We start from the raw sequence: 25,817 nt of genomic DNA, 5'->3' as shown, positions 1-25,817 counted from the left end.
AACCCACAACCTCAGGGTTAACCACTAAGCCACAACTTCCCCAGATTAGTTTTTTAATCAAACTCCCAAATTATGTGTTGGAGCAATGACAAGTAAATGTTATTTATTTTATTTATTTATGACTTCATTTCTACTGAGAAATAAACGTGCTTGTAACAGTGAAAAATAAAAATAAACTTTTCTATTCGTTTTGGCTGTTCAATTACAGGAAATGTGGGGCCCTGAACATTTAAAAATAAAATGTTTGAAAACGATACTATTATCATCTTGAATTTGTGAAAAAAGTGACATTATATAAATATATATATAGTCCGCGAGTTTCTTTACAAAGTGATGTCGCCATCTACTGGCCTGGCATGCATAAGACACAACTTTTAGTCTTTTTTGTGAATCCGTGAATGGGTTAACTTTTTGACAAAGTTGTATGTGAACATTTTCAGAATGTTTGGTAAACCCTTTCCATTTTTTTCCCTTATGTGATCGATTCTCTGAAACCCAATTTCCTTGAGCTTGTTTGAAATCATCAGAAATGTAATCGGTGCTTTGGAAGACATCTTCATAATGTAGATCAGGGTTTCACAAACTTTTTTTGTCAAACCACTTATACATTTACATTCATGCATTTAGCAGATGCTTTAATCCAAAGCAATGTACAGTGCATTCAGGCTATAGAAATTATTATTTTATTTTTACCAGTATGTGGGTTCCCTGGGAATTGAATATAAAGTGTTATGATTGTAGTGTTTTGAAGGTTCTCTGAGGTTGAAAGTTAATTAGCCAATAATTTAATAACACAAATGTTTAATTTTGGTTGTTAACATTAGCTTTTTATTCAACTCACAAACCCCTTTCACAAAACTCCTTTCTCAATACTGTCTGTTTTTCTTTCTTTCAGTCAAAAAAGATGGTTATTATTTTCTTCTCGTTCACGTTTTCTGTGTTCGTCAACGTTTTCTATCACTTTGAGTTTGGTAGGAGTTTTGTGTGGTTTCTTATGAAGAAACCAGTTTGTTTTGAAACATCTCTTAATTTCCTCTTATTTTAACTTTCCTGAATGAAGAAAGTGCTGGCTTCAATAGATTATAATATTGTTGAATTTGAATTATTGTGGTGCAATATGTGTGAAATGTGAGTCGTTTCTTTTTATTTTCTTTGAGCCTCAATACTCTACACCAGTTATTCTTGAGCTGTCGTGGTCTTTTAATATTCATTACACTGTGTATTATGTCATATACAGTAGTTCAGCTATCAAGCACTGGAATGCTTTCCTCAAACTCTTGATCACGGGTCACATGAGTTCCTAGACTTGATCAATCATGGGATTCAATACAATGTCACTCAAAAGCAGTATAAGAGACTGTGTGACTTTAGTGTGGGGCACTCACCTTTGACCTCAAGCTTAACCTCTTGCACGCGTTGTGTGCACACATTCTCAAGCGGCCAAGACCACAAGTATTGGCACAGGTCCTTACACAATCACATTTCAGTTCCTGATTTAATGGCTTTTGACCACAGCATAAACAAGTCTGATTATGAGCGACTATTAGAGTCTGTAGTTGACATGAAACTGTGCATGGAATGACAATGAAAAACATTCTGAGGCATTTTCAACATTTTATTTGAAAAAAACACATACAAAAAGGGTCATATACAAGACGAGAAATTAAAAAAGAAAGAAAATTTGGGTTAAGCTATGCAACTTTTTGCATCATCATTAGTAATAAATACAGTACAAAATCCACCAAAAGTGAATCTTTTTTTTTTTTTACGCAATATACACGTATCTAGTTATCATACATTATAATCACCAAGCTATATTGCTTAAATATTGTCAATACATATTGTTCTACTTGAGCTATAAAATATTCATGTCAGAAAACATTGCGCAGTAACAGCACACAGCAGTGTCTTATACAAAGAGCCACTTCCCTTTCACTGGCAGGTTATTCAACTATTTTTTTTCTTTTTATGTCAGCAGCAGAAAAACATCAGAAATATTTATGGTAAAATATTTGAACATATGTATCCATTCTCATACGCATATTAAAACCTGAGAAAGACATGCATTACAGAGCTTGTGCTTTAGGATCTACGGTTCAGTCTGTTAGCGAAACATGATACTACTATTGCTTATGTCCAAAATCTGCTGGAGAGATGGATCAAATCAAGAGACTTTAAGGCTACACAGGCTAGAAACACAAATCATACAATATAAAGCCATTGTTTTGTTTGTTTTTTGTCTATTTCGGCATAACAATATCTATGTGTGTAGAAGATAACAAGTATTAGTACAGATCGTTTTGCATGGCAGGAAAACACTTAATTTACCAGAAATAAGAGATAATCTGCCTTATCGGTTGATATTAGTGTTGTCTACTGTGGAACACAACACTGTATTGGCAGATTATTATTTAGGGGATTGAAGCTAAATAACCTGACGCGCTAAAAAGTGAAATATGAAAAACATACGCCAGCTACGCTAGAATGTACCACAACATGACCTGCTTTCAGACATTTAAAGCCCCTTTTATGAAGTACCGATACAAAAAGAAAGGGAAAGGAAATCTGCTACTCATGGCAAAAGGAAGCATCACTTTAAATCCCGATAAAAATACAGCAAACAATGGCTGGCTGTAATTGAAGATGGGCACAAGACAGGCAGCTATAATCAATCACAGTAAGCGCTGAACTCACCCCTCACTACTGAAAACACTGAAAACAGATTCACGGCCTGGAATCGCTGGCTCTTTTCAGAGCGACGAGACGAGTGGACAATGTTCGCAGGAGGGCAGCAAAGCCAAGAGTGCAAAAACAAGAGACATGCAAAACAATTCCAGTCCATTGAACAGTTTGTCTACAAGCTCACAGCTGAACGACTTTTTGTAATTGCATTAATGGAATGTAACCAAAAAAACGACAGCACTAAATACTAGCACGCCTTCGGGGGAATTTGAGTTTGTTTTGACACTTATGCCCCCTAAAGTACAACCACATGCAAAGCACTCCCATTAAAAGTATAGCACAATGAGGTATTTATACACACGTTACGCTGACGCAAATAAATAAACCAATCTATAACATTGCGATACTAGTTCAGAACTTAAATGCGCACCCATAGTAGGTAAAGTTTGTCATAAATTATGATTGTTAAATACTTAAGGCATTTCTACGAACAATATCATGTGTAAACTATAAAACGCAGACGGACGATGAGAAAATATCACGCTCCACACAGCAGACGCTCACTATGCCCATTTCCACCACTGAATTTGTCTCGCAAGTTTACATCTCATAATTGCGAATTTAAATCTTGCGATTTAATTTCATCTCATAATTTTAAGTTTACATCTCGCAATTCTATTTTATCTCTCAAATGTGAAATTCTGATTTCTGTCTCACAATTTAGGTTACATCTCGCAATTTGGACTTTTTTCTTGCAATTTTTAGAGTTTACATTTCGCAATTCTGACATTTTTTCCTCGCAATTGAGAGTTTACTTCTCATAAATGAGAGGTTGCATCTCGCAATTGAACATTTTTCTCACAATAGAGAGTTTACATTTCGCAATTATGAGTTTACATCTTGCAATTCTGACATTCTCGCAACTGAGAGTTTACATCTCTCAGTTGGAGGTTACATTTAGATATACTGACATTTAGGCTTCGCAACTGAGAGTTTTTCGCAACTTTTCTTCTTGCAATTTCAAGTTTACATCTTGCAATTCTGACTTTTTTCTCCCAATGTTGAATTTTTATCTCGCAATGCTATTTTTTCAAACTTACAATTCTGAGAATATATCCATCCCCCCCCCCCCCCCCTTTAAAATTGGACTTCACAACTCGCAATTTGGAGTTTATATCTCACAATTAATAAAGTAAGAATTACGCGAAATAAAGTCGCAATTATGAGACAGAAAGTCACAAGCTTTTTATTTTTTATTCAGTGGTGGAAACATGCTTCCGTACGCTCACTAAATGCTACAAAACAGTGATTGAAAACAAGGAAACGCTTCCAAGAAGCTGAACACTTGAATTCTGGAAAAGGTGCGAAAGCAAAGCCAAGCAGGTTAATTAATCAAATGTACTACAGAGACATCTCAAATGCTACGGATAAACAGTCACTTACATTGAAAGTGGTCAGTGCGGCAACAACTATCATTACGCAAAGAAACTGTGCTGTTAAAAAGTCTGTTCCCTTGTTTTTTAGTTTTCTGGATGAAGTGCACGATATGCAAGGAAACTGAGTGCAAATGCAAAAGCAGGGAAAGAGAAACAATCACACGACCCCATTAGAACTGAGTGCATTTACAAAAATAACCACTTACTACATTAAGACGACAATAAATAACTAGTTTGTTCATTTTTTCCAGCATTGCAGCTACTTATGTGAAGAAGCTTGAACCAGCCCTGCACACAGGTTGGCAACAGTAGGAAAAAGAAGAAATCATGATCACGAAGAAGAGCTTAGAAAACTTATGTTTGGTTTTTATAAAACAAATGGCTTTACTCCCTTGTCATGTCCTCTAGAAATGGCAGCAAACATGTTTCATGCACATTATGACAGATGCTGCTTTACGACCAAGCGAGACCACGAGTCACAGAGAGAATGGAAACACGGAGTTATGGCGTTACTATTCAACGTGTGCTTGTGCTACAGGCATTAAGGTACATATTTCACTCGTGGTGACTTCGGAGACGCATCAAGAACACAGTGTCTTCAGGATTAGTAGAGTATCACGCAGGAAACGTCCTCATGCATGTTGACCTCTCGTCAGAACAACCTCTCGTTTCAACATGCATTTGGTGGATACGTTTCTAAGCATTGGAGGCGTCACGAGCACAAAACGCGGACACATTTCAAACAGCTCAAGAATGTCAAGCATCACCTCCGATGATTACAGACACGACGACGGAGCTTTTTTAAACACAGGGTCATTGTACTGCTCTTGCGCGCTTCTCATTCGCCAATTAATTTTTTCACAAATGAATTGTTCATGACCAACCACATGGAATATGTTGGACTTTGTTGTGTTCATGCTGTAATGCTTCATCTGTGACCTACTGAACACTGAGAACATTTGGTCGGTCTTCATCCGAGATCATTCTGAGACGTTACGAACAGCGTTCACGTCCCAAACACACACACATTCACAGCACTTTGACTGAAATCAGCTTCATCGAAAGACTTGTTCTTCTCCATGTGCTGGACTCTGTCTTCAGGGCTATCCGTCTTCCCCATTCTACATCGTCAGTTGGCTCAGAAGGCAAAGGTTAGAGGTGAGAGGTGATGGAGATGACACACATTTGGCAAAGTGCCCACAAGGGGACTAAGAAAGATGACAGGACTTTTAGCTAATGCTACACGAGACATCAGCTTTCGGGGGACAACTGCGTCTCAATGTCTACCCTGCAGATGGGACACTTCTTATTGGTTGCCAGCCACTGGTCAACACAAGCTTGATGGAAGAGGTGCATGCAGGGTAATCTCCTGGAGAGAGAAAATCAAAACATTTGTTGACTGAAAACCGGCACCATTTTCACTAGTGAACATGTTTTGAGTAGAGCCTCAAACTACCTGACGTCCTCTCCGTCTTCAAGCATCGAGAGGCATATTGTGCATTTCTCATCCGTGTCGAGCTCCTCTTCATCCATGCCAATCTTTAGCTCAAGAGGTCTTCTCTACGAATCACACAATCAGTTATTAGCCTTTCAGCACATGCTTTTCAATCCAAAAAAAACCCTGTACACTACATAAATAAACAATGAACTAATAAAAGGTCCACTTATTCTCCAGCACTCTTGAATTTTGGTGAAATGCATGGAAACCCATTGAGGCTCAGTTTGACTCCAACACATCAGTGTAGCCAAAATTGGCACAGCCTTTCCAAATCACAACTATGAGTGAATCTTTGCATGCAAACTCACGACCAAAGAGAAAATTCATGATCATTGAGGAAAAGCTTACAAAATACCAAGAAGTAGTTTAAGTAATTAACCCCAGCAAAACAGGAGGATAAGGAATATAATTATTCAAAGATGACACATAACAGTCTTGACAGGAACTTTAAAATGTCATCGTACATCGTTGTGGTTTTACCTTTTTATACTTATAAGGAAAGGTAAACCTCTCGATGGTGGTTGGCAGAGCCCCTCTGTTAACATTTCCCAGTCTGTCCTCCAACTGCAGGAGCTCCTGGATTCAAAACCACGTTAACACATCACATTAAATGACTGATTAAGAAGATGTTTGATCAAGAACAACTAGTGTGATGGTACCTCGTAACTTTCCCGCACAGCAGATGCATGGCGAGACGGACTGAGGCTTTGGAGAGCCAGCAGATGTAACTGAGGATAAGGGTAGTTTCGGATCTCATGGACAACCTGTGCAAGACAGCACCAATGAAGAAGCACATAAAGAGATAAGTGGCAACCAATGGAAGGCAAGCACTGGTCAGTTACTTTGAAGTAAGGATCTATAATTGCAGTGCGTTCGAAAGGCTCATACTGACCACTTGTGCCGAGGTGGTGTTCCTGGGGAAGTGATGCAGTCGTGGAGAGGTCAGGTAATGCTGATAATGTTGAGTGAGGGGAGAGACGTGGTACTGAGGCAGGCCTGGATCCACACTCAGATCCCTGGATGGACAAAGAGGAATGGCATCAGCTAATCAAAGCCAAACTGAGTACTAGTTTATGAAGTCACTGAATACAGACGTACCAGTCTGTTCCTTCAGCAAGGTAGCGTGGCTGCTGGGGCACAGGCGGTGGGGGGGAAATGTGGATGGATGGTGGATATTCATATGGCGGCCGCAATGTCTGCGGATGGGGAAGGGTTCGGTCTGGAGCATGCCTGCTAGGAAAATGGTTAGAGCCTGAGTCAGCTGGATAAACCTGATTATAAAATATATCGGAAAAAACAAATATTGATTACTGGATTACGAGATGTCTCAATAAGACATGGAAGATGAGTTAAGCAAGACACTACAGGTGAATAGGGTTAAAAATGTAACTAACAGTATCACCGTATTTCCCCAGTTGATTGAATTCCTTAAGAATTGCAAATATTTTTTGAATTGCAAGTTTTATCTTTAAAAATGCATGAATTTGCAAACGTTTCCAGAACAGAAGTCTGAACATTTGATAAAGTCTGGCTCAAAAGGCTTGTTTGATTTTTTTTGTTGACACATTAGAGGTCAAATTTTTAAAGAGGGGATTTTGGATTTTCATGAAATCAATCATAAAACAGTCAAGGTTAAAGTTGCTCAAATTTCAGATTGAAATAAATAAGGTGAATGACAACTGAGTCAATAGAGTCAGTTCAAGTCAAATCACCTTTATTTATATAGCGCTTTATACAAACCAAATTGTGTCAAAGCAACTGAACAACATTAATTAGGATGACGGTTAAAGGCAGTTCATCTTTGGATTCAGTGATGCCATCATCCATCTCAGTTCAGTTTAAATAATATATTTAAATAGTATCTAGATGGGAGCAGGGTTGCCAGGTTTTCACAAGAAAAAACCCCACCCAAATGCTACTCGAAACCATTCCAATGGCATTCCGGAGGGGTAAAATACATGTTCTTGGTAGGGTTCCCTTGGTAAAATTTGCATTCCAGGGGCTAAATATCACGTTATTTGTGTCATTTAAACCAGTGGACATAAATAACCAGAAGCAACCATTTGAAATGAGCCAATTCTGTGGGAAAGCCTCAGATCTGGAAACACAGGATAGGAATAAAACTGTAAAATTGAGTCTATGTAAGTGCTACTGAAGAGGACGAAAACAAACTCACATTCTTTGAAGAGTGCAAGAAAATGAACACTCAAATAATGTTTATTAAAAACATTATGAAAAGCCAAATAACCCAAATTCTCATATCTTGCCATAATATGTCATATCTTGCCATAATAACGTACATTTGTAAGGAACCTAAACATTAAGTTCTGTAAATCTTCATCTTTATGAACAACAATTTTTCCTGCATCCCTCCACCTCCCCATCTCCACCTCTTTTTCTGTTATTCTCCCTCTACGCTCCCTCTTGAAATATGATTGATTATGAGTTTAACACAGCGTCATACCTGGGCTGTGGAAGTATCCTCCTGTGCTGGGCCTCCAGGATCTGCTGCTGGATGAGGTATTGCTGGTGTAAAGCCTGAGGTAGGAAGGGCGGGGGTGGGATGTCCTGGAACGGTGGAGCTGGTATGTGGTTGATGGGTGGATGTAACGCCGCGGCTGGCTGGTGCGCAGGGCCGAGATGATGGCTCATTCCTGTCTGAGATTGTCCTGGATGGGGCATTGGGAAATCAACAGGGATCTGGGCCTGGGGCCCTACGTGGAAATGCCGGCAAGAGGTAGCATGACTGTGCTGATGCCTGTTAAAATGAGATCCTGCAACAACAATGACATCAAAGTGAATTATGAATGGGATTAAACCGCAGCTGGAGGCTGGCCTTCCTCCTCTCCTGAACTTCCAGAAGAAATCAATCAATCAGCAGTGGGGTGGGATGGCAAATAAAGGGTGAAGGTGAGCGAGTTGTGCTTGAACACCGTGTTCGCGTTAATATTTTGGTTTGGGAGGCTATTTTAGCAGTTTAGTGTTTAGGATTGAGAACCAAATTTACAATTGGATATATAGGACAGACAGTATGAACAGGTAAATTATCTCAGACTTGCAACTAGCTCAAGTCTCTCACATTTTGTGGTTCAGTTTTGTCCAATTTAGTTTGTTTTTCTTATACTTCTATCCAAACACTTCGTCTCTCTACAATACAATTCCCCTATTTTTTAATCTTAAACAGTCATATTTCCAATGGAATGATGCGCAAGTCTAGTTGGCAAGGCATACATCAACTGGCTTTGAATCATGTGGACAGTTGCATAAATATTTAACTAGTCTTAACAACCAACTAGCATTTAGTCTGGCCAGTTTTACATTTCGGGTTCAAATTTGACAAGTCTAGATTTAGTATAGTTTTAGTCCATTTTCGGTCATCAGATGATCAAAAAAGATATTGGAGAAACATCTTGTAAAACTAATCTTAAATGTTTATGCAACAGGACACTGAACTTTTTAGGTGGTCAGTTCATTGCAGAATACGGTACTTGGTTTCCAACTGGTTCCCAAATCAATAAAGCACAAACCTAAAAACAAAGATTACATTGGTAATGTTACGAAGCGCTTAAACAAATATAGACCTAAACGTAGAGATGGTAGAACATCCTGATGGATAACATGACATGTTTCTAATGATCAGAACCATCACCAACTTTTCTTGTCAGGCTACTTTGTGAGTGAGTCGTCCAATGCAATTAGCTGTTGGGGAAATAATCATGCATATATCAGCAGAAGTGTCTCCTCACCTCGGCACAGCAGATGTGAACGCTCTACATTAATTTAGCGACTACTGAAAGCAGACTGCGTGATGCATTCCTGGATAGCTGAAGGAATCCACAGCGGCTTTAGATTCTCAGCCAAATGAGTAGTAAAGGTCTGGGTTTATACCAAAGATGCTGTTTTATTTCATTTTTTGTGAGCTGTTAGCCTGTCACACCTTATCAAGAAAGGGATTTGCGTTTTCTAATGACAGGATTTTGGATACGTCTGTGGGAACTATTTTCCAAAGCAATATCCATGTGCTGGCAAAACACAATCTCAAAGTCAATGACATCTCAACGGACGTGAAGTAGGATATCTTCCTGAATCAACATCCTCTGTTGGTTCTAGAACAACAATCATATTCCAAACCTCATCCGTCGCCCACTCCTGAAATGACTTAAGGGTTAAGAATACTGTCAAAGCGTATAATTCTGAAATATGATTGGCTGATAGGAATGTTTTTCTAGGACTGACTCTTGATCCTTGGGAACATGTTATTGTGACTTATCCAAGTGGGATTATTATCTCTTCAACTCTAAGCCTTCATAGAAGCAAAATGACATCAGAAGCGTCAGACATCACAGGAACCCAAGGCTTTTGCTGGGGCCGGGGCAAGACATGTAAAGCTGACATGTGAACATTAATGTATAGAGCAACAATTACACTCCATAAAAAGTCCTGACATTTCTGGAATGAATGTAATTTCTATTGCATAAGACTACTTTTAAATTAAACAGGCTACATAGAATCAAATGTCCTTATTTCAGAAGCGCTACTTATATTTCACTGGATTAATAACATAAGATTTTGAGACCGAGTTTGTCCAGTTGTGATGGAGTTATCGGCTGGCTACTCACAATATGACAAATAAATGAGGAAATGAATCAATGCACCATTTTATGGGTTTATATTATTCATTATGAGAAGGAAATATCAAAGTTATGTCAATAGAAATGGGGAGAAAATGAGACACACAAAAGCAGAATTATCCATCTCTCCACTCTAGAATGAAGGAATCGAAAACACTTAAAACCTAAATCACCAGATGAAATCATGTATAATGTGTCATCATCACAGAGAAATGGGACGTGGCTATTGCTCGTTAGTGAGAAAAGATTCAATCACAGAGATGAAATGTGTGGATATATCTGGACACACCACAGAGAAAGGCCACGTTTACATTGCATCCGGATCATTTACTTTGAGAAGACTTAAAGGTGCAGCGTTAAAACCATGATTGGCAATGGATCTAGTAGAATCTCATTCAAATTATGGACGTCTACGGTTATCTTGAACGCACCCTGCACCTTTAAGTGCCTCAGTGATGAGCGTAAATGACCACAGATCAACTCATTGAGATCTCATGATGAAAAAAGCGAGGAAATCCGGTCACAGCAGAGGGAGGTGGGTGGTGGGGGAGACAATAAATGGAAATCAGCAAGAAGCACACTGGAGGTTAGGAAAAATACTATATTCTTTATTGAAAAATATTAGTATATGTGGATTTGTGTCATAATAATAAGTTCATGCAACAAATAAAACAACATTGACCGATAGCAAGGCCCACCATGCTCAGTACAGGGTTAACAGAACAAAAGCAACATCCAATGAGCAGATGCATCGGCTACAGCACGTTACAGTACAGCAGGGTACATCTTTACTACAGAAAGATTACATTGGAGTCTATTCAATGTAGAATTAAAATAATATGAATAATGTGATTCATGCATTGACGTCTATTACCAGAACAAAAGGTAAAGAAACCACAACCAAACAATAGACATTTGCATTGCTCTAATAGAGGATCTCAGTAGCAGTGCAGGAAATCAACATCCCTGCCAAATGGATGGCATTTTGGACGCAATTTGGATTCAATGCAATTGTAGCCAATCGTTAGTTAGTTGGCGAGTTGCTTCCTTGGGTGTGTATTTTTTATTTTTTATTTTTTTGCTTTTGCTCAAAACATGATTGTGAATGATCGTGTAAAATCAGAAGGGCAATGAATGAAGCACACGTTATGTAGGTGACAGCTAAAGCTTTTTTGGAATCATCCGAGCACAAAATGCATCCATTTTACAGGAATTTACATTCATGTTGACTACAAAAGCTGGATGGGACATACATAAGTCACTCTTCTAGAGCTACTGATGTGTGTTAAACTACAGCACTTGACATACAGACAGCTCTAAATGTGTTAGCTCTGGTTTTAGTGTGTGTTTGTTCTCAGGAAGGGAGCAGATCTGAGATGTTTGTCGTCTTCTGATGGAAATAGGAAATGAGGAGGGATCAGAACACAGATGATCATTAAAACACAATGATCTGATAATGCAGAATGTAGATTCAGCCTCCATAGACTATGAGACAGGAGATAAGAACAGAAATAAAGCACATGAAATCAAACTATGAGACAGGAGATCAGAAACAGAAATCAAAAAAGCTTCATGGAATCAGTGATGGAGGTAAAGTTAGCAGCTCAACTTAAAACTAGTTTCCTCATTAGACGAACAACACGCAGGTGTGGATGATTAAGCGGAGTTTCAAAAATAACACATTAGCTTTTGTTTGATGAACTGCAGATTCTGAGGCTGACACAAACCTACCCAAAACACTTATTTTATTCGTAAATGTACTACAAGAGCATTAAAAGACTGTAGTTAATAACTGAAGCTATGTATTTTTGTTTTATTTGCTGTCCGTTAAGCTCAGGCCTGAATTAGCATATTTAGCTTTCTAAAGGTAAAACCAAACTTCACAAACCTTTAAAATCACATTCAGCGATCAAATACACGATTAAACGAATCGAAAATCTATCAAATAATCCAAATGTACATTATATAAGAAAATTATTGATTTGAAAATGAAATCTGACGCAGAAAGCGTCCTTCGAATGGCTAGCAAACAGACTAACATCAGATCCGAGTCAAACCTCACCGATTCGCTTAAAAAATCTAAATAGCATGTTTTTGTTTAATATCTCCTAAGTAAGGACCTACAGCAGCATATAGATCAGTCGTGTGGTTTATCGATCATGCATTAAACACGCAAAGGCCCTTAAGATGTGATCTGATCGTGTAATAATACGATATAAATACCTCTATTTCTCACAGAGCCAAAGACAGGAAGAACCAGATATCCGACATGAACTAACACCATCCTTCAAATCTTCTGCTTGATGAATACAGATTGTAAACGGAGGAATAAATAATGTACATTCAGCGGGATCATATGCAGTCAGTCACCGCGAGGACAAAGAACAGCGGCGCTCCATTGAATCGATTCTTCTTCATGATTCGATCGAACCGAGTCGTAAAGCATGTGTACCTGTGAGGGAGGACCTAGGTTCGATTCGAACGATCCGTCCGAGCGAACCGAATGAATCAAACTGACAATGCTTGAAACCAGCAGACATATTCTGACCACTAGAGTCGCCAAAGTGAACAAAATGATTATGATTAGTTATATATCAATAACTACACCACAGTTGGTCTGGCAGAGCTTTAATTGCAAAAACATTTTACAGTACCATGTTTCATTGGTTCACACTAGCACAGCTGCCAGTGAATTAAAAATAAAACAGCACATAAAAAAAACATATAAAAAAGTTGCATTTAAAGCTATTAAAAACATAAACAAAAATGATTCAAGTGCTTGGACATTTACAGCTTGAGGTCTTACCATTTGCATTAAAAATAATAAAAATGAAAAAAAAAGTAACACTATGAATTCTATTTTCATTTAAAAAAAAACATTTGCATTAAAAACAATAAAAATACAAATTATTAAAATAAACACAAAATGAGTTGAATTCAATGCAATTGAAAAACTTTGGATGTTCATATTTCGGTCCACAACTACTTTCCTTTTTATTATGACAATTTGACAAACACACAAAAGAAAGCAACTGTAAACCATAGAAATAAAGGGTTTACAGTCAAGTGTACGATACATTGGTTGATATAGTCTTCTTTAACATTTAAAAACAACCTAGCTGAAATAAGACGTGTACTTGGTTACTGCATTAATATTATCATATAGAAATGTTGGATTGCTTGATGGCTAGGGTTGCATACGCTCTTAAAAATAAAACTTACAGGAGGGTGTTTTCACAGCAATGCCATAGAAGAACCATTATTTTGTCAGTGGACCATCTTTTCTTACTGTGAAAAACTTTTAATAATCTAAAGAACCTCTTTATACTATAATGTAATGGAAAGGGTCCCATAGAAGTTAAAGGTTGCTCAGAATCTAATAAACACAGAGTAGGAACATTTAGTTGTATAAATAACACTACAAGGTCTGTAAGGAAAGACAATTTTTTTTACACTGCCACATTCAGAGCAATAACTAATATAACTTCAACCAAGTCTCTGCCTTTCTCACACAGAACAACCTCCTTGACAGCAACCAATCTGGCTTCAGAAGTGGACATTCAACTGAGAATCTGAAGCCCTAAGACTGACAAGAGCGGGATCCAAATCTTCAATACTTAACTTGTTCCTGTCAACCCTACTGACAAAGGACATCTCAAGAACCGCACTCCAGTGGTTTGAGTCTTACCGATCAAATAGGTCCTTCAAAGTACCTTGGAGTGGTGATGTGTCCAAGTCGCAACATCTAACTATGGGGTGCCTCAGGGCTCAGTTCTTGGACCACTTCTCTTCTCTGTCTACATGGCATCATTAGGTTCTGTCATTCAGAAACATGGCTTTTCATACCACTGCTATGCTGATGACACTCAACTCTACCTCTCATTCCATCCTGATGATCCGACGGTAGCTATTCGCATCTCAGCTTGTCTAACAGACATTTCTTCCTGGATGATTGACCATCACCTTCAACTCAACCTTGCCAAGACAGAACTGCTTGTGATTCCAGCAAACCCATCGTTTCATCACAATTTCACCATCAAGTTAGGCACATCAACCATAACTCCTTCAAAAACAGCTAGAAGCCTTGGAGTTATGATTGATGATCAGCTGACTTTCTCAGACCACATTGCTAAAACTGTCCGATCCTGCAGATTTGCTTTGTTCAACATCAAGAAGATCAGGCCCTTTCTTTCGGAACATGCTGCACAACTCCTTGTTCAAGCTCTTGTTGTGTCCAGGATGGACTATTGCAATGCTCTCGTGGCAGGTCTTCCAGCCAGTTCTATCAAACCTTTACAATTAATTAAAAACGCGGCAGCAAGATTCAGTTTTAATGAGCTGAAAAGAATACATGTCACACCTCTGTTTATCAATTTGCACTGGCTACCAATAACTGCTCGCATTAAATTCAAGGCATTAATGTTTGAAGAATCAACAAAAAACACATCTCTTCCACCTGTTTTTGACCCTCTAACTTCAGCACTCTCTATTCTAATCCTCCTATTTATTCAACACCTTGTTTTCTTAAAAATGGCTTCTCTAATCTTTTTGCATTATATCGGTCTTATTTATTATACAATTAATAAAAGTAAAAAAGGCCTCTAACACTAACTCGATCTATTATTTACCTATTCTATCCTTTTATTTTTTAGTTTTCTTTTTATTTATAACATGACTCCATTACGCTAACTGAGACTTGTTATAGCACTAGTATATCATTGCTCTTATTTATTTTGATTGCTTCTATTGTCCTCATTTGTAAGTTGCTTTGGATAAAGCATCCGCTAAACGACTAAATATAAATGTAATGTATATGCAGCCACTGCAGTGTGAATATTGTTGCACTGCCGCTGTATTTATCATGATGACATTTTAATCTTCTCTACTGCTGTGCATTATGAAAAATGATCTTTTGCGCAGTAATATTATAAAATTGAAGTGAATCAGTTGTGGAAAGGATTGCATGTTACTGTAAAAATGAAAAATCCACAACGATTCCTTCCAAATCCAGTGCGTTCTGTGTTAGTCTGTGCTGCCGTAGTGGTTCGGCGGATCTGACGTCTCCTGCTGACTCGTGTGTGAGATCTCATCGTCTTTATCTGACGTGCGTTTGGCGCTGATCAGATCCGATACAAAGAACACCTGCGTTGAGAGAGAAAGAAAGAAAGAGAAGTGTGTTGGTTACAGCATGCAACGCATATATTAAAGAGCCTCACTTACAGTAAACAGTGCCACAGCGGCTCCCTGAACGAATCCAGTGAGAACATCACTCCAGTGGTGTTTATAATCAGAGACGCGCGACAGACCCACGTAAAGAGACACGGCGATGAAAGAGAACTGCAGAGTCGGACGAACCAGTCGAGCCCAACTTGCTCTCATTCTAGAGTGAATATACAGCTGTAAAGAAAAACATATTAGCATAGAAAATCTATGTACAGTCTGTACATAGTGCGTTTTGAATGTACTGAGCATTGATAAGGTTTATCTAAATGCATATGATGAAGGCAAGACACTACAGGCGAATAGGGTAAAAATATTAAATAATAGCTATCACTATTCCTCTCCAGTTCATTAATATTCAAATGAGGCATCATCTAATTAAATATGCATCATTTTGAATTCATTACCAGCACTGAAAATTGGATAAATAGTCCAGTTTAAAATAATAGTTTGATTTTATCGTCATATTAGAGTGAAAGGTTTTTCGATTTCTCCATTTATCACCTTATTAATTTAGAAAATACTGTCACCAGATCGAAAACAAACACATTTTCACGTTTTCATGAGATAAAATGTTGTATAAATCAGTGTGAGTGAAATATAAACAACCCTTTAGAATACAGAAAGGAATAAAACTGTAAAATTTGGTGTTTGTAATCCTTAAGTATTGAAATCTAAAGACATAAATTGATAAAGTGCAATAAAATAAAGACTTAAATGTGTGTTTTGGATGTTTTCTTTTGTCTTACTTGCTTGAAATAAGACATGTTAGTTGTTGGTTTCATTACAATGGACTTTTAGCTAGATTTATTTCTTAAGTTTGTGACATTAGTGCATAAAAAAACAATGATTTTGCCTGTAGTATATCACCTTAAATTGAATGAAACACATGAAACATACTCATAAAAACACTTACCGCGAGGAACAGCATACAGTACATGGAGAATGATGAGTGACCAGAATAAAAGGAAAGTCTGGCAGAAAAAGATTGTCTGTCATAATTAGCAAATACGTGTTCTTTTCTAAATCAAACAATGCATTTGCAGATTCAATGCAAAAGTGTTAGTGCATGACTCGAGGTCATCTGTGTTTAGGAACGCATGCGTTGCATTGTTTTGCACTCTCACCGGCCTTCATTGATGATGACTGGATCTCCTGTGCATGTGAAGTTCTCAATATAACCCGATTTACAGTCAATGAGGCTCCAGTCTGGTTTACACACGGTCAGAAAGTGCGGTCGCAGACGGCCGATGGTGTATTTGGCGATATCAGTCAGAGACTGACTCAACGCCGCTCCAAACACGAATGATCCTACGGCCTTGTACACACATGCAATATACTCATAACTGAAAGAAGCTCTGGACCGCAGATATATCGAAAAACACTCTCCAAAGATTATCTGTGGTGAAGAGAAAACAAAATGCATGACATTTTGACCAACTCAAACAGGAAACCAAGCTCTAGAGAAGAGTACTGGTTAAGAAAGCAAGCGAACACTTACTGTCAACAGCGCGAATGGAATCATTATCCCCATCAGTAACTGGTAGGATATGGTATCTTCTTTAAAGGGGTACCTGATGGAGTCATCGCTGCAAAAAAAGCCTCTTTTGAACGGCGTGTGCTGAATATTCAGTATCGCAAATGGAAGTCCAGCTGCGACAAAGACAGAAACCACACAAATGAAGATTCACAAGCCTGTTTATATCACTGACATGGGGTTTATAAGAAGTGTTTTCTGCTCTGATCGGTCTCAAAAGAGAACAAATGAATCTTTAAAGTTTTGTTCTCATCTGATAGTGTCAATGCGGTTAAACTGATGATATTACTTAATGTCTTTTGGTCAGTTGTTGAAGACCTGAGGGTAGTGTTTCAGCGCTTTAGGAACAGATGGTGATGTGTACGTTTTGTTAGTTGTGTGCAGTATGTTGTTGGAGATGTGCACATTCTGCTGATGGTAAATAATCAAATCACTATTTAATTAAATCAACTGTTCAACAATAGCGATATTCTGGCTTTCATATACATCGCATTATTCCAGAGAATTCCTTACTGTGACCTTTAAATCAATTAGCAATCACAGTCTCTCCGCTGAAGAACGTCCTCATACTAAAAACATTACACGCATTTTTCTATAATGCACATAATATAGAGCTTACAGAGAGCTTGAGCATCTGGAATATGTTTCATGTATAGTAGGCTTACTATAAGTACTTTGAACATTTATGATTGTGTGAAGAAAACAATATAAGAAGTCTTCAACATAGGCTATCTATTGTTTTTAAATGTTTTGTGTTATTTTATTTATTTATTTATTTGCAGTGCATGCAAAATTTCAATGCCATGACTTTATGAATTTTACCTTTTAAGGCCTTCATTTCTGGAATGGTGAATTAATACATTTTATGTAGAAACCCTTAACGCCTGCAAAATATAATTTAGCTATACTTCACTCGTTGAACAATTATTTTGTTTTTCATAACATTGAAAGAACTTTCATGTTCTCATAATGTTTCCACAAATTATAAAATGAAACGTTCCCTTAATGTTCTTTCTAACGTTCGCATAACCAATTTTTTTTTCCAAGTGAAAACTTTTCTGAGAACATTCAAAAATGACGTTTTCATAATTGTATGCAAAACGTTCTCAGAACGCTTTTGTTCTGAATGTGTAAACACAACTTATCTGTGAAAAATTACTTACTTTTATCTCACCTCTTAAGAGAAACTAAATAACTTTATCTCGATACAAGCTCGTACTTTTGTTTTCCTGAGCAATAATGAAATGTGCAGTGTTGAGTATGGATGTGCGTCTGTAACGGATATGAATGTTTCATCGTTGCGCGCTACATTGTGATATTCAGATCCATAAGAATCTCAAGCAGTAACAATAATAACGCAGATTTAATCAACCAAACCACCAGCTGCACAGAGGCCAGACTGTGAATGTGAATTTAGTCTTACCGAGCAGCAAACAGCTCACATCCACACAAACCCCGAAGATTCCTTGAGTCTCGAACATTCTCAGTTCCGAAAACACACTTCTGGAGTCTTTGGACAACTTACAGTTGAGCATTTATTAACATATGATAAAACAACGCGGCTTATTAAGTAGAACGCATTAGTTAAACTGCCGATAATCTGGTCATCGAGCGAAGAAACACCCGGCTGCTTCTCCAGACACCTTTCTGTTATCTTCGTTATGGACGAACGCGAATCGTGTGAGTTTTAAGGCGATGGTCCGACGTTCGTCACCGTTAGATCTCCGGTTACTGCATGTAAAGCATGATGGTGAGGTCAATCCCTCCGTCTGTCAATCATCAACAGGCTCCGCCCACCGTTTCCTCTTCCTCGCTAGTCACTGATGCCTCAAAAAGAGCATTCTCATTTCTATTTCATAACATTCAAAATACAGTTTAAAATACTAAATACACAAGTCATATTTATTTATAGCCATTTACACAAGGCAGATTATTTTAAAGCAGCATAATAAACGGGAAAATAACAGTAGTTAAATGATTTATAGATTTAAATTTCATTCGATTTTTTTCTATTACAAGATTGAAATATCGGTTGGTTTGGTCTGATTAAGAGATTTAAATATTGGTCCTTTTATCCCAATAATAGATTTAAATAATGGTCGGTGGTGTTTTAATTAAGAGATTTAAATATAGTTGTAGAAAAAATAGAGACTTAAATATCACTCAATTTTGTTTGATTAAGAGATTTAAATATTGGTTGTTTTGTTCATTTAATAAATTTAAATTTCATTTGGTTTTATTCGATAAATAAATGTAAATATCGGTCTATTTTGTTTAATTAGCAATTTAAATATTGGTTGTTTTGTTCTAGTTTGAAATATCGGCCAGTTTTGTTCGATGAAAATACTTAAATATCAGTCAGTTTTTTTTTTGTTTTTTTTTTCTAGTTTCAGACTGAAATATCAGCCGGTTTTGTTCTATAAAAATACTTAAATGTCTGTCAGTTTTGTTTAAGAGATTTAAATATCGGTTTGTTTTGTTTAAGAGATGTAATAGGTCAGTTTTGTTTCGATTAAGAGATTTAAATATAATTTGGTTTTGTTCGATTAAAAGGTATAAAAGTTGGTCAGTTTTGTTCTAGTAAGAGATTTAAATATAAGTCAGTTTTTGTTTTATTAAGAGTTTTAAATATAGGTAATTTTGTTCTAGCTATAAATTTAAATTTTGGTCAGTTTTGTCCGATTAAGGAATTTAAATATCTGTCATTTTGATATAGTAATAGATTTAAATATTAAAGATTGAATTTTGGTCTTTTTTCTTGTAAGTGATTGAAATTTCATTGGGTTTCTTTGTAGTAAGAGATTAAAATATAATTTGGTTTTGTTTGATTAAGAGACTTAAACATCAGTCAGTTTTGTTTGGTAAAGAGATTTAAACATTGGTTGTTTTGTTCTAGTATTACATACTGAAAATTAATTTGGCTTTGTTTGATTAAGAGATTTCAATATCGTTCGTTTTTTTAAAGAGATTTCAATATCGGTCATGTTTTTCAAAGAGATTTCAATATCAGCCAGGTCTGTTAAATTAAGATACTTAAATATTGATTGTTTTGTTCTAGTATTACATTAAATATTAATTTGGTTTTGTTCGATTAAAAGATTTCAATATCGGTTGTTGTTTTTTTAAAGAGATTTAATTACCGGTCCGTTTTGTTTGATTAAAAGATTCAAATATAATTTGGTTTTGTTCGATTAAATGGTATAAATGTCGGTCAGCTTTGATCTAGATTGAGCATAGAGATTTATATGTTGGTCAGTTTTGTTCTTGTAAGTGATTGACGGGTTGGATTGAAATGTAATTTGTGTTTCGTTCTAGTTAGAGATTAAAAATGTATGAAACAAACTGAATTTCTGCGTAAAGCAGCTCTTCAGTTCTAACACAAAAAGTTATTTATTTATCAATAGAAGTTCATATTTCATACTTGTCTTTGAATAACTGTCAGATCTGTTCTCATGATTTGATATTATGATATTTGTGCAGATGATTGTTGATATGCTAGTGGAAGATGATTTGTCCCAGCTGATTGTGAGATGCTTTGTTCAAGTGCTTTAAATGAGAACACAGTTTAAACTCGCTGGATAACTGCGCATGACAGATGGATGCCACACGTGAAACAGGCCACGAGACAGAGCTTGAACCAAGATGAACATCTTCTGTAGCTCCGCCTTTCACAGACACATCAAAGCCATCTTAAAGGAAACGAGATCAAACACGCAGAGCTGTAAAACAGCAGCAATTATTATATGATGCAATCACACTTGTAGCAATACCAGGCCCAGTTGGATACGCAGTTAGAAATACATTTCATATACATTTTATCATCACATGTTAAACTGTAAAACAAACAGCTGGAAATAATCATTCTAATGTTACAAGATATCTTAGACTACATTACTATAATAAATGTGAAAGATAATTCCACAAGACACTTCAAACTGTATGTATTTGCAAAACATTGTCATGATTGATGTTAAAGGCATACAGCATAAGCTTTGTATAATTGTATGGCTGCAGAGGAGGTTTGCAAAGATTATGATATGCATAAACTTACACTCTTAGAAGAAAAGGTTCTATATAGAACCTTAAAATGTTCTATCAGGCGCTACGTATTTGGAACCCCTAAAAGGTTCTATATAGAACACTTTCAACATAGGCTATAGTTCTGTATGGAACCTTATTTCTTTTGTCCTTTCCAGATTAAATATTTAATATAACTGACAAACATCAAGACCCTAAAATGTAAAAATGTAATTCACATAAAAAAGTCACCCATGAATACTGAAAAAAGCACACCCAAAGTGCATTTATTTATATTAACAAAAATAATTACTATTACTGAAAGAATGCTACTGTAATTTCAAATATTCAAGGCTTTAAATGTACAAATCAACATTAAAACACCAACCATTTAAAACATCTCATAAATAAAGAAAATAGAGTTTCACCTACATCTACATACTACAAAATAAGTCCATTATAAAAGTCCAATATATATCACTGATAAATAATGAAAATGTACAGATTAATACAATTTCCCATCAGGGTTAGAATAATATCAAGTACCTCAAAACTACAAATTCATATTAATATCACTCATAAAGAATTGTAATTACAGATTCAAATTCAGATCAGCATTTCAGAATAACATCAATCGCTTCATATTTACAAACCTACAGTTTTTTTTTTTTTTTGTGGCTTCTGGAGAGTTTAAACAGGTATTGCTCAACAAAATTCATCATGTGAGTGATGTGCTTGGGGTATTCCACACTGAATATGAAATATTGCCTCCATCACATCCATTTCTGCGCTCACAATGTTGAAACCCTCCATATTGATGCTGGCTCTTTTTGCATGGAGGGGGTTTGAAGCTTCATGAAAAACTATAGTCGGAGTTGGCTTTACTGATTTCTGCAACATATAAATTATTTGTGAAATAACTTAGAATCTTGCATACTTTCCAAACAATTAGGGATGTGACTGACTACAGTGGAAAGGGCCAATTCACTGGCTAGGTTGCACACGCAACACACAGACAATCATGACCACAGAAACTTCGTGATCAATGCAACATTCATTAATAAAATAGCTTGGATAGCATACTGAAAAACTAAAAAGCAACAATGTATCTGTTTTTGATTTAACTAAACTTGCAGCTTGATTATTGAAGAGACACTACACAGACATTATTCACACATGCAGTTTCTCACTTTCTCTCTGTTGTTAATTTAAATTAAAAAAATGCTATTCGTTCAAGCTGTATCTGATTTAAAGCATGCAGAATCCTAGATCTAAAGGCCAGCTGCTAAAAAAAATGCATCAGTGATTTCTTTGCCTCCACATCTTTCATTTAAATTGTGCTAATGTTTTTGTGAAAACCTGAGCAGCCCTCTCTCAATTTTAACATCTTTGTATTTCTCCTGATATTACAAAACAACTGTCAATAAGAGTAAAACATTCTTCATTAGAACATTATTCTACAAGAGCATACATTTTTATTTAATTTTGTTATCACATTCACAGAGCTACATGCAATCAAGTGATCATGGCTGTCAATTCTTTAAAATGATGGCATCTCATATGTCATACAGTTTGGAACTCAAGTTCAGATAATTTTCTAAAAATGTAGTAAAGCAGAATAATGTAATATATGAATGAATAATAGCCTAAATAACCTTTGTTCGGGAGTTCGGACAGGTTCGCGAATTATTTGAATCAATTCGGGGATCGCGGATCATTTTAATCAGTTCGAAAGTTCGGAAGGGTTCGCGAATCATTTGAATCAGTTCGGGAGTTTGTAGGGTTTGCGAATCATTTGAGTCAGTTCGGGGATCTTGGAACATTTTAATCAGTTCGAGAGTTCGGAGCGCATTTGAGTCATTTTGGGAGTTCGGAGTGGGATTGCGAATCATTTGAGTCAGGGATCGCGGATCATTTGAGTCAGTTCGGGAGTTCGTAGCGGGATCGCGAATCGAGTCAGTTCGGGATTTCGGAACGGGTTCGCGAATCATTTGAGTCAGTTTGGTGATCGCGGATCATTTTAATCAGTTCGAGAGTTCGGAGCGGGATCGCGAATCATTCGAGTCAGTTTGGGGATTGCGGATCATTTAAATCAGTTCGAGAGTTCGGAGCGCGAATCATTTGAGCCAGTTCGTGAGTTCGGAGCGGAGTCGCGAATCATTTGAGTCAGTTCAGGAGTTCGAAGCGGGATCGCGAATCATTTGAGTCATTTTGGGGATCGCGGATCTTCAGTTCGAGAGTTCGGAGCGCGAATCATTTGAGCCAGTTCGTGAGTTCGGAGCGGAGTCGCGAATCATTTGAGCCAGTTCGGGAGTTCGAAGCGGGATCGCGAATCATTTGAGTCATTTTGGGGATCTCGGATAATTTTAATCAGTTCGGGAGTGCGTAGCGGGTTCGCGAATCATTTGAGTCAGTCAGAATCATAGCTGTATATGGATAGGCATTTTTAACAGCAATTTAGTAGCAATTTCTAATTACGTTTTCCACGCGTGTTTAGGTGTGATATGTGAACTCGTATTTTTTTTGTTTTTAATGATGTGCTTTTTAACAGTATCAAGTATATTCAAAAACTAAACAAATCGTGCCTAAAAAGTGCGTGCATCTAGGCTAATGTAAAGTTACATGATAAAGTCATACTAGTTTGCGTGTGCATTTTGATTGTGTTCTTTCACTGCATTATTCGGTGTATTCAAATGCATTTATGAAGAATACATGTGAATGATCACAAAATTCAAGATATGGGGGTTAGAAAATGTATCTATATAATTTTATGTAGTTAATATCACATTCTCAGAATTCGATTCACCAATGTCTTTGTGATGTTATAAAACAACTATAATGGAAATCAATATGACCTCAACAAGGTCAATGCAAAATAAATTTGAAGGCTCTAAAAAACTGTTTGATTTTATATAAGATCAGCAGCTGAAATGTCTGATAAAACATGATGAAATATAATCATATTTGGTTACAGAGACATCAGCTCCAAGCTACATGTGACAATTAACACAACACTTTTATTTAAAAGTCACTATCAATCACCACTGAGCGCTTGTAAATATTGTCATAGAGTTCCCAATATTACCACCAGCTACAAATACCACTTACATTTACTACAAATAGTATTTATACTGAGTTATAGTTATTTGCACCGTGTTCATATAGTCAATACAAGTAGTTATATATAAAAAAAAAAAAACGATTTGAATCAAATGATTCGCAATACGAGATTCGAATTCATCTTCATCTTCCTTTGTAAAATCTACTAGGAATTTCTGAATTAAAACTGTTTATACCCTGTTTTTTTTCAGTGTAAAACAAATAAATGAGTTCACTTTAATGATGACAAACATAGAAAAGATGGACACATTGATAAGCAGAGGGAATCTTTATTAAGCAGCACTTATGGTGAAGTCTAGATAAATGCTTCATACAGTAAGTCAGAAAGGTACTACAAGATAACAGAGGAAACTCTCAAACAGCAAACGACCGAAAAGACACTTGAACTGAACAAGTAAAAAATATATCTTTGTGTCTGAGGACAGAAGCTCATGAGAACCAACAAAACAGTGATTCAAATAGTGAGTTTGAGACCGTTTGTGAATCTTTTTGACTGATTCATTACAGTGAATCAGTTAGAGAGTCATTTAAAAACAAATAAATTACAATGCTTTGACTGAGAGAACTGTGATACACGTGTCTGTGCCTGATAAACACACAACAGAGCGTTCAAATAATTTGCTCTACATTATGTCAGGAAATAATTTAATGCATACCGCCAGAACTTCATTAGATGTTCAGTAAGCCAGCTGTTGCTCTTAGAAGTTAATCACTAAAATGTAAATAAATAAAGTTTTTTTTTTATAAGATAATGTTTTTATATTTTTTATTAAATATAAAAAGTAACCAAAAATGTGACAATAATAAACAATATATATATTATATATATATATATATATATATATATATATATATATATATATATATATATATATATTTTAAATATATAAAATATATATAATATATAAAATAAAAACTAAAATATAAAATATAAATAAATGAATAGTATTTTTTTTTCAAGATATTTTTATTTATTTAAAACAATTGCTATTAAATATAAAAACTACCAAAAATGTAAAAAAAACTATACAAAATATAAAAGAAAATGTAAATAAATAGTATTGGTTTTTATAAGACGTAATTAAGAGAAATTGTTATTAAATATAAAAAGTAATACAAACTACCAAAATAAACTATATATGAAATATATATTTATAAAATATATAAAAATTATAGAATATACAAAATAAAAACTAAAATATAAATGAATAAATATTATTGTTTATTACTAGATATATTTTTATAAAAATATTTGTTTTTAAATATAAAAACTACCAAAAAAGTGAAATATATGATATAAAATGGATATATAAATGGAAAAAAATACCAAACATTGGAAAATAATACAAAAATAAAATCTAATTAAAAATAAATAAATAAACAGTACTAAAATAACACTATCTCACTTCTGAGAGCTCTTTTTCTTCATGACGGACCGGCCAGAAGACACACCACGGACAATGCTTTTAGTTCAGGTGTAACTGAAACAGCACACAGGTGTCTCTGAGGAGATGCTGATTCACACGGCTTCTGTACACACACTCCATCTGCTCCAACCACATCAATCTCTGATGATCCTCCTGGTGAACAAACACAACCGAGTGCCCTAGCTAGACAGCATTTTGAGCATGCACTAACAAAAAAAAAAGGACTAAAATGTCCGAAAACCCTGATTG

General features: G+C 36.1%; 2 protein-coding genes across 3 annotated transcripts; both read right to left on the bottom strand.

Moving 5' to 3' along the window:
* Positions 1–1,602: 1,602 nt before the first annotated feature.
* LOC128019073 (E3 ubiquitin-protein ligase RNF165) lies at positions 1,603–12,742 on the bottom strand. Of its 2 annotated transcripts, none has more exons than XM_052605045.1 (8): positions 12,471–12,742; positions 8,081–8,390; positions 6,715–6,846; positions 6,509–6,632; positions 6,276–6,380; positions 6,097–6,192; positions 5,575–5,678; positions 1,603–5,487 (listed from the first exon to the last, which is right to left on the bottom strand). In XM_052605045.1, the coding sequence occupies exons 1-8, from the start codon at positions 12,529–12,531 to the stop codon at positions 5,370–5,372; spliced, it is 1,050 nt and encodes a 349-aa protein (XP_052461005.1). In that variant the 5' UTR covers positions 12,532–12,742; the 3' UTR covers positions 1,603–5,369. The 2 variants fall into 2 exon arrangements, with proteins under 2 accessions (XP_052461005.1, XP_052461004.1); XM_052605044.1 differs by having other exon boundaries at positions 6,715–6,849; positions 12,471–12,739.
* Positions 12,743–12,859: 117 nt separating this feature from the next.
* On the bottom strand, positions 12,860–18,782 carry LOC128019077 (phospholipid phosphatase 1). The gene is made up of 6 exons (XM_052605070.1): positions 18,428–18,782; positions 16,969–17,120; positions 16,595–16,866; positions 16,384–16,441; positions 15,468–15,644; positions 12,860–15,389 (listed from the first exon to the last, which is right to left on the bottom strand). Exons 1-6 carry the CDS (start codon positions 18,537–18,539, stop codon positions 15,270–15,272), a joined length of 891 nt encoding a protein of 296 aa, XP_052461030.1. The 5' UTR covers positions 18,540–18,782; the 3' UTR covers positions 12,860–15,269.
* Between the last annotated feature and the right edge of the window lie 7,035 nt (positions 18,783–25,817).

This window comes from Carassius gibelio, chromosome A8, assembly GCF_023724105.1.
Source record: "Carassius gibelio isolate Cgi1373 ecotype wild population from Czech Republic chromosome A8, carGib1.2-hapl.c, whole genome shotgun sequence".
In the NCBI taxonomy this organism is placed as follows: domain Eukaryota; kingdom Metazoa; phylum Chordata; class Actinopteri; order Cypriniformes; family Cyprinidae; genus Carassius; species Carassius gibelio.
This window is presented reverse-complemented; position numbering and strand designations above follow the sequence as displayed.